Source organism: Larimichthys crocea, chromosome I (assembly GCF_000972845.2).
Source record: "Larimichthys crocea isolate SSNF chromosome I, L_crocea_2.0, whole genome shotgun sequence".
Lineage (NCBI taxonomy): Eukaryota > Metazoa > Chordata > Actinopteri > Sciaenidae > Larimichthys > Larimichthys crocea.
Window position 1 is genome coordinate 41,111,325 of NC_040011.1, and position 9,943 is coordinate 41,121,267.

Below are 9,943 nucleotides of genomic sequence, written 5' to 3' on the forward strand. Positions count from 1 at the left end.
AAAAAAAAAAAAAAAAAAAAAAAAAAATTTTTTTTTTTTTTTTTCCCCTTTTTTTTTTTTTTTTTTTTTTTTAATCTAACTACCACTAATCCACCTCCCCGTCCGTCTGCCTGCCTATCCCCCCACTCGCCTCCCTCCCACCGTCACTCCGCCATCTGCCCACCATTAATTGTTTGTGTTTCTCTCCTGGGCTTCGGATGACAGAGCCCCACAATGCATATGTTCTGACTGCGAGCAGGTGATATACGTTCCTGACTAGCACTCTGCTGATCGGCTGCGATGCACCTTCCTTTCTAAACCATATGCTCCGCGAGATACTGTCCAACCTCATCTCACCGGTGAAAAGATGGAGGGTCCGGTTGCTAGGAGACCGCTGCACTGAAGAATTGTCTGGGTTGAATGGATGCTCGCTCTCTCTCTCTCGCTCTCTCTCTCTCTTTCTCCTTCCCTCGCTCATTTTTTTCATGAGGAGCCAGTAATGTCAATCAGATGAATGACAGATTTTTCGCCCCTCTCTAGCAGTCAGCATTCTCTCCATGGAAATCAGTACTTCAATATGTCAAATTGAATTTTTGTTCCACATTATATGTCAAGACGGAGGCTCGGGTGTGTGCGGCTGCGTATGCGTGACCTCATTTAAAAAGAGTTTATTTCAACCAATATCATTTATTTTCTTTGCCATTCACACAAGCGAATTGCATTAAGAAAACAGAGCACAATATTTGTTGTCAACTTATGTATGCGGTAATGGATATTAATGTTTCAGCAGTTGAATATTTTACATCACATCCCTGAAAGTTATGAGGCACTTTCTGTGCCGCATGTGCAGAACAGAAAGAGAAAAGAAAAGAGAGATACTGGAATGATGCTTAGATCTGAGTCAGTGCTAGAACCTAAATGAGTGGGATTAAACAAACAGGTAGCTGGTTAATGGGAAAGAAATGACATTTACTTGTCACACATCACACAAAATGCAACAGTAGACAGAAAACGCAAAGAGTCTTTTTGTTTATAATTAGGTCACTGTTGAGGTTAGGGTTTGCCCCTAACCAAGAGCTTGCCGCACCTCCTTCTTGTTCCTGTTTTTCTGTCCCTGTGCAGCGCGCGGCGGCCGCTGGTGCAGGTAAGGGTTTGGGCTGGTGTTTGTCGGTGACAGGCTATTACTGGACTTCTGAGCCTCTGTGTGTGTTTGTGCCCGACTCTGAGCGGTGACAGGGTAGAGCAGAGGCATGGCAATTCCTTGTTCTGGCTTCTGGAAAGCTGCTATCAAGTTCTTGATTTGCCGGAAATATCGTTTCTGCACACCAGGAGTGGTCTGAAACACAAGAAAGAAAGGAGGGGAAGAATTCAGCTTCTCCATCTCCACATCAAACCCCATGGGGAAATGAAGAGGACATGGACAGCAGCGGCTGGAAATAAGCTCCCACAGATTCACCTTATAAAGACATCAGATATGCTTAAAGTAGAGGCGGATATACAACTGCATTGAGCAAAAGGATGAGCTGGGAATCATGTCAATAATATTTCTTATATATCTGGTCCACTGATCCACACTGAGGTTGTGTTTAGGAACATAAAAAGACACAACAGTAAATAAGACCATGCAAAAGAAATCCAATCTATAATTGCTATAAAAACCTGCAGGAGAAGGATGGAGAATATACTCGAGGGCTTTGAAAGCTAAATCAGGAAAATTCTGGTTGCAGTTGCCTCTGGAAGTATTCATTCCCCTGAGGTTTTTTTTTATATTTTGTTAGTCAACAAAAAAAAAGGCATTTATTTTAGGATTTATGCACGACATCTAAGATGCTTAAAAAGTCCCATTATCTCAACAGCTTTATTCACGACTGAATGAAACTGAAATAACACAAAGATCATTTTTTAGAAATGATCTGTAGCTTCAATCAAAATAAAATAAGTGCTTTAAAATTCCTCTTCTGTCACAACGAAGGTTTTATGTTTACTTATCTGACACTTTTCATTTGGCTTAAGCAAAAACCCATACGTACTTAATCAAGAATCACTCGGGGGAGTTTTTGCATTATTTTTCATTTTTAATCTTTTTTTTTCCCCCACTTTGCGCACAGCTGTCAGTTTAACATTCAATATCACTAAACTATGGCGCAATAAACCTTTCAAAGTATTTTAATTTTGTCAAGTAAGGCCTTTAAAAAAAAAAAGAAAAAAAAAAGATTATTTGTTTTCATTCGGCGCAATCAATCACTGACGTGAGAAACGGTGAAAATCTTGTTCTTTGGATGCATTTTGAAATCATTTAATCAAACGCAGAGAAGCACTTTCCCACAGCGAAGCACTTTGGATGTTTCTGTCTCCGGCCACAAGTGTTACCTCTGTTCCCCAGAATATTTCATTAAAGTGATTGATATTGCACATGAATAATGTAAACTGCTATTGAGCTTGTAGTGAAATTCGTGTAATTCAAGTCTTCTCCCCCCTATCTGTTCGCTTGATGCTGTCAGTAAAAATGAGCAAGGGTAAAATGTAGTTACAACAGCATCTAGCTTAGTTGTCAGCGAGAGACAGAGCCTTCAGATGTCTCTATACATTCACATCTCTGGGTGTTTGCCAACCCTCAGTGCTCAATTACATATCCCATCAGAAATGCTGTCAAATGCAATTCTACGTTTCCCATCTCTGGAGTATATGCTGATGCTGTGGCGTCTTAAATTTGAGTTTGGGATGGGGTTGGGGTTGTGGTGGGGGGGACTATCTTACAGGGTGTTATTGCTCAAGGAAAAAGAAATGCGCCCATTTCTCAGCACTGTCACTCCTGGAAATAAAAACAACAACGTGTTTTGCCTTAAATTCGCAACTTGCTGAATTAGACTGGCATCAAAACAACCTCCAGAACTAATAAACAGCAACCAAAGCAAGGCGGATGTGCAGCTGGTTCTGTGGAGTTGCAGCACACAAGAGTCGGCACAGGATAAGAGCAAAAAGAAATCAGATAAAATGTCTCACTTCTGCAGCCCATGAGCCCGCGTCGTCTCTGTGTAGTCTGTAAGTGTAGACGAATCCCTGGCTCCTGCAAACATACAGAAATAACTTTGACCCTGGGTTCATGTTCAGTTTAATGAAATAAGTATTTGCAACCATTATGGCTCCTGTGAAACTCTTCCACCCCAAGGCCACCACTTTTTTTTTTGGTTAATCAGTTTGTTTGTTAATGCCTTTGCTCTTTTTTTTCACCCTTAAACATGAGGAGATCAATAAGCTCTTTCATAGTAGAAGACAGGATTATATGTTGATGTTATTGCCGAGCTCTGAAAAAGGAAAGGAAGTTTAAAAAAACAAAACAACTCACAGTACACACAGGCAGTAGACACCCGGCACAGAGTCACTGTTACGGACTAGGTAGCACCCATCCCGGCCGTCCTGCCCAAGCCGTCTCTCCCCTTCTTCTTTGCCGATGGGTCCGTGGTAGACTGGCAGGTTTTCCATCACTGCTCCTCTCCAGACCTGCTTTTTGTTCTGTTCTCAAGTGCCAGCTCTAGCTGTCTTTCTCGCCTTCAACTTTTTTTTTTTCCTGTAGGCAAGCCTTTTGGTCTTCACTGTGTATATTCTAGACTGGGAACACAGTTAAGGCAGCTGTCCAGCCTCTTATTTGATATTCGGTTCTTGCTGTTTTCAAATGTTTGTTAGGAAGGCTGAGCTTCAGCAAGCCAGCTTTATGATATTCCACTTTCTCACCAAGACTGATAGCAGCTCTCTCTAACCTCTCACCTTTATGGCTTGGTGCTCAGCCTTCCTCTTTCACTATAAGGCGCACACATGTGTGCACACACACACACACACACGATTGTGCAAACACACAAAAGTGTGGCTTTGTGTATCTCTCAGGAAATCGACAGGAAATAACTTCAAAGATTCTAACTGAACATTTCCACAACAATAGAAAGCGCATGAGAGGGGTAAAAAAAAAAAAGAGGCAATATCACACTTTTCACAGGAAAACGTACACTGTGCTTATGCAATGACTTATACTCTTTCCAGCTCAATTATCTAGAGGCCTTGCTTTGTTTTCTTATTAAGGCAAGCTTTGCTCACACTGTCTGTTTCCACTGCAGTCACCGTGAATTGTGATGCGCGGGTTATAGTGCAAAAATCAATGGTGGAAAAAGTATTCAAACCTTTTATTTACAGTAAGTAAAAGCACCAATACACGAATAAGAAATGTTCCATTACGAGTGACGGTGCTGCAATAAAAAATAACTTGTTTACTTGATCAAAAGCACAGAAGTATTATCAGCAAAATGTATCTTAAAGTGTGATTACATTATATTGTTAATATTGATGCATCATTGTATAAGCAGCATTTTACTGGAGGTGGTTTTTCTAAAATGTATTATTTTCTAGTTTAACACAGCAACTAGGGTCATAAGCCAAAAAGGATGAAAACTACTGTTTTCTTTTTAATAACTTAAGTTTATAATGTGTTTTCATGTTCAATCTTAATCTGAAAAGTAGTAACTACAGACATTGTGAAGCAGAAGTATAAAGTACCTCAGTACAGCACTTGAGTAAATATGTTTCCTGCAACCTGCCTTAGCTTGTTTCATATCTCTCCCCCTTAAACTTGCAATAAAACACAAAAATAAAGAAACTAATACGCAGTGATTATATATTATAACAATACTACCTGCCACATGTTATGACACCAAAGGAAAAAAAACGTTTGTCACCTGCAGTTTAAAAGTGTTTCTCATACTTCTCCGCTCACATTTTCTTATCACACCTCTGCTCTTTGTAGCACATGTTCTCAGCCACATTTCACTGATCTGTCTCATTTACCGTGTGTCAGGGACACTCACACCTGCTTTGCACAACAGCGAGGAATCGGCTAATGAAGCCGCGTGCATGAACATACTGTGGAGCTGCAACAAACACATCCTACAATCTGTCCTGTCAGTCGGCAGGTTCTGCCATGTCAAACGGAAGAATCTGGTGATTAAAATATTGAATGTTTGCAGCAGTGATGTGCCGTTTCTATTTTACCAAGCTGATAGCAAAGCGTCTGGTGTTTGAAACTCATCAGCAATGTTGGAGGGTGTATTATTCTTTTGGTTTGGATGCTCTTCATTCACAAACCATGGTCACATAGAGTCCTTCAGACTGCCAGGCGCTCCTGAAAAAGACCCTTCAGAAAGGCTGTATGATTGTAGCATTCAGTGTGGTCTTTGAGCGGCAAGCTCTCTCTCTCTCTCTTTCAGAATCTGTTGAGGGTTTTTTTTTTTTTTTTTTTTTGGTTTTCATACATTCAGAACTATAGCCTACATGAGTCATCAGTCTGTGTCAGAGCCATCTTTCCCCTAGGCTCAGAAAGATCATGAGCGGTGGGACTTTGGGGCTGTGTCTGGATAGGCAGCCAGTGGCATCTCATTCACTGCTTCTGCAACACTTTAGCGCCATCCAGTGGCAAAATATTAAAGATTGATGACGACTGAACCACTGCGAGAAGCCTAAAAGCAGAGGACCGGAAGTCTTTTAAGGTTTTTTCTTCGTCATGGTGCCATATTTTGTTTAGAAGTCTAAAATAGCTAAAAGTAAAAACACACAAAAGTGTCCACTTAACCTTTTTGTGTATGATAATCCCACAGCCTTCACAAGCGCAAAACTAAATTACACCACACTCCATTGGCTCTCAGCCCACAGACAGACAGGCCAGGGTCAATGCAGAATGCAGTGGATCTATACTGGACACAAATAGCAGACAGAGATACATCATTGATTAGCTGGAGGCTCCCTGGACCAACATAACTGGCTGGACTGGAATGCATCATAAGGACATTAGTATGAGATTAAGATATTTGGCCTTGATATGTACGGAATCCATGAGAGGCATTCTGGGACGGGTGGGAAAAAAAAAAAAAAGCGAGGAGACTGAATGTCCATCTGCCAGGCTCCCAGCACTCTCATTCCCAGGTGGGGGAAGCTCTCCGTCACAGCTGTTGGAGGGTAAGATTTGGAAAAGGAAAGTAAAAACTGTAAAAACCAGTTTCACGACATCAGTGCATGCGTGAAACTCAACAATCTCTCATTAAAGAATGTATTTTGGATTATATCAGTCAAAGAAATTGGCAGTTTTAGTGAAATATTGTTCACTTTATTTCTTATTATGTCAAAGAAATGCAGCAATTTTCCATCCACTAAACTGTTACTTTCAGAATAATACAATACATTGTAGAAGTTATATGATTACACATTTAATATCTGGTCCAGAAGAGAACAGTAAAAGTAGCATTGTTATGACTGGTTAATAATTATCCCTTTATATCTGCATCTTGTTCATGTTTTGGCCTGTTCGGCCCCCCACAAAGACAAAATCCAGTAGACACATTCAACCAAAAAGAGGAGTTAAGAGCAGACTCCGACCTTCTGACATTTGTTTTAACATATAAAATATAATCATGCCATGTAGAAATGTGGAATTTCATAGAAAACTGCACATTAAATTAAAGCTAAGCTGCTGAGATAGCCACAGCTAGCCTTCGCTTCTCCCTCGTTTCCTTGTCATTTAACATCTCCGCAATTAAATGTAACGTCTCGTATAAACGAGGCGGCAGCTAAACCCAACGATGATGAAGAAACAAAAACAAAAAAACAGCAGCAGCTTAACTAGTCCTACTAAAATACAAAGTAACTCCCATCTCAGCCCCCCTGACCCAGACATGTTTATTAGTTGGCAAACAGTTGCATATTTATGTAACATCGTCATTTTTGTGTCACGCCTGTGAATGTACGTCCAGTATTAAATCTCTTTTCAGCTTTATTTTTGGGTTTCCACTAACACCTCGGGGAAATATCTGAGCTCTTTAGCTGCTAAATGCTCCACTATGTTCACCAGCTACTGTCTGGTACTGAGACGGTATATACAGTGGGTTTGTATAGCTTTTTTTGCTGCACAGCTGACTGCTGCATTATAGGCATGGCACTTATAATGTATCTCTTTGTTGCATAGTTCGGCTAACAAGCCTTAAAAACTTTAAACCCTTTTTTTCCACAGTTTCGTTCTTTCTTCATTTAGTTTTTTCTCTCTCTCTCTGTCTCTCTTTATAGTGCAGCATTGAGCTCTGCTGTCAGTTATAGTAACAACTCCCTCTCACACCTCCATGCTTATTGGAGTTCAGCAGTCACTTGATGTTGGTATCACCCTCTGTGGTGTGAAGCCAGTGGAGGGAAAGTAAAAGCCTCCCTTTTCTGGAAGCCGGCTAAGCAGGACAAGAGGGTTCCACAATCGCCAGGTCTTTCAGGTCACTGAGTTTCCGAGAGAAAGAGCTCAGCCTGGTGCTAAAGGAGCCCCTCTTCTGGCTGTGATCTTCCCCACGGGGCTTCAAACAAGCGCACAGGCTTTTGCAGAGGCCCCCGAGACGGCCACGGAAATGGTTTCCGATGAAGCAGTACAGCACGGGGTTGATGGCCGAGTTAGAGAAGCCCAAGCAGAGAGTGAGAGGAGTGAGGTTTTGGATGGTCCAGTTTATCCAACAGCTGTCCGACCAGCCCTCGCTCTCCAGCACGCCCAAGAAGGTCACACAGTGGAAGGGGAACCAGCAGAGAAAGAAGGCCATGACCACAGCAGCTACCGTCCACAACACTCTCTCCAGCCCCCTGCCCTCCAGAGGTCTGCTGGCACTGGAGCTGGGGCTCACACAGGGGGTCGGAGGTCTCTCTGTTTTACTGCAGCTCTCCTGGGATTTAAAAGAAGGCATGCTGGGGTGGCGTGATAAATTCCTCCTTCCAAGCCCTGTATCAGCCATCAAATGTTTACCAATAGCACAGTAGCAACAAGAGATGACGAGCAGAGGCAACAGGAAGGCCAGGACCATCTTCATCCAGGTCAGGATCATATACCACCTATGACTGGGATACGAAATCCCACAGACTTCCACACCAAGCCCCTCATGGTAGTGAGTGCCTCTCAGATACAAGGTTGGACCCGAACAAGTAAATGCCAGTAGCCATATCAGGATGCACATAAGCCGGGCACGTTTGGGGTCTCGGGCACTCTGGGAACGAAGCGGACGCACGATGGCCAGGTAGCGGTCCATGCTCATGCTCGTGATGAAAAAGATAGACGCGTAGAGATTGAGGTTGAGAAGCAAACCGCAGATTTTGCAGGCAACCCAGCCAAAAGGCCAGTTGTAGCCCCGGGAGTAATAGACGGCCCACAGTGGGAGAGACAGCAGGAAAAGCAGGTCAGACACACAGAGGTTCAGCATGAAAGTGTTTGCTACAGTTCTCCTCGAGGCACTGGCATGAGCCAACACGCACACTGCCAGGGCGTTGGCGATGGTTCCCAGCACACAGATAACGCTGTAGATGGCGGGGATGACTGTGGTCACGGGTACCTTAGGCCAGTCTGTGCAGAGGGGAGCAGAGGGGGCCTGAGAGGTGTTCTGATAGACTTCTGTTGTTGAATAGAGGGAGGAGGAGGTGGAGTTGAAAAAGGAGAGGTCATTTGGGATCGCCATTATGGTACTGGATGTATTTTTTGCGCCACACGTTTTGACTTCCCTCCTTTCAGTTTTCCAAGGTCGGCTGGAAATAAAACAATAGAGGAGAGCATTTACAATTCAGCTGCCTTTTACGGACAGAAACATTTTTCTCACACGGCAATCTTTCCTTGGCAACGTTGTTTATTAGCTGTCGTGCTTGATAACTAATCACAGCAAAAATACATTACACCATTCGTGAGGTTGGGCAGTAATGAAATACATATGAAGGGGTTGTAATAATCCGGCTGCTTAATGGATTCCTCAGAAACATCTATTTTGTATTAATGACTGAAATAAAGTTTTTTAAACATTCATGATTTAGATGAGAAAATAAAGTGTCAACTTGATTTGAATAGTTTCACAGGAGTCTTAAAAGTAACTGAAACTGCTCCCATTATGGTCTAATGCACCGAGGGAATGCATTATTAATAACAACAAACAGAAAGAGACAGATCTGTAATATACAGAAAATTACATTGTAATTGAATTAGTGAAAGTAGATCACATTAAAACAGAGACGTGATCACATCAAACCGGACTTAAAATATGATTTCTATTTAAAGAATTTGTTTTACCTACAGCCGGTTGAGCGTCCAATCCAAGCGGTTTTCAAAGCTTCTTTTGGCTAAAGTCCATGTCTTGACAATTGCTCCTCGACCCCTCTAAGAGAAATCTGCACAGCTGAGTACCCCGGACCATATCATGCCTCTGTGTGAGAGAGTGTGTGTGTGTGTGTGTGTGTGTGTTGAAAGCAGGCTGAAGGCTCTGAGAAACCAGATGAGGCTGGGGGTCTTATAGCCCCCAAGAGCCTCTTTACGATTGCACAACAAGCAAAGTTGCTTACACGTCACACCTTCATCATTACCAAGGGGGCTGGACTGTACCTGGACACCAGCCAGCCTGCAGAGAGAGAGAGAGAGAGAAAGTTGCACTCTTTGTTTTTCATTCTATCCCTCCTTTTTTCCCTCCCTCCCAGAGTCTCTACCAGAAAAGGCCAAAACTAAGAAAATCAAGTCAAGATGTGTGTCAAAGTAAAAGCTTAGTCTCCGCTGACTGCAGACTCACACCCGAGTGTCATACCTGACCATAATGAATAAGACACAAGGCCCCTAACTGTCCCCATCGGGGGCCTCTGACCCACAAAACGTAGGCTGTTTGTTAATTAGCAGAGCCTCGCACTTTGTGTCATATTCGTCCTGCCAGCGGTCAGATAAGCCATGGGAAATATTTACTCTGTCTCAGCGGAAGTCAAGCCTGCCACTGGAGCAGAGGGGGAAGATGGGAGTCACAGCGTTGAAGACGAATGAGGAGGAGGACGAGCAGATACTGCAGGGAGTGAACGAGGAGATGAGAGGGAGAGATGGAGAAAAAGAGGAGGGAAAGTAGGAGAGAAAAGCGGAGATTCCCTCCAGTGGTTTTTCATTAAAGCC

The 9,943-nt window shown here is 42.8% G+C and overlaps 2 protein-coding genes across 3 annotated transcripts; both read right to left on the reverse strand.

The window, feature by feature from the left end:
* Positions 1-646: 646 nt before the first annotated feature.
* sh2d1aa (SH2 domain containing 1A duplicate a) lies at positions 647-3,779 on the reverse strand. The gene is made up of 3 exons (XM_010738735.3): positions 3,326-3,779; positions 2,983-3,046; positions 647-1,315 (listed from the first exon to the last, which is right to left on the reverse strand). The coding sequence occupies exons 1-3, from the start codon at positions 3,460-3,462 to the stop codon at positions 1,046-1,048; spliced, it is 471 nt and encodes a 156-aa protein (XP_010737037.1). The 5' UTR covers positions 3,463-3,779; the 3' UTR covers positions 647-1,045.
* Positions 3,780-6,102: 2,323 nt separating this feature from the next.
* Positions 6,103-9,382, reverse strand: LOC104925175 (type-2 angiotensin II receptor). 2 transcript variants are annotated; one of them, XM_010738738.3, is made up of 2 exons: positions 9,093-9,382; positions 6,103-8,556 (listed from the first exon to the last, which is right to left on the reverse strand). In XM_010738738.3, exon 2 carries the CDS (start codon positions 8,487-8,489, stop codon positions 7,230-7,232), a length of 1,260 nt encoding a protein of 419 aa, XP_010737040.3. In that variant the 5' UTR covers positions 8,490-8,556; positions 9,093-9,382; the 3' UTR covers positions 6,103-7,229. The 2 variants fall into 2 exon arrangements, with proteins under 2 accessions (XP_010737040.3, XP_010737039.3); XM_010738737.3 differs by having other exon boundaries at positions 9,089-9,382.
* Positions 9,383-9,943: the final 561 nt, after the last annotated feature.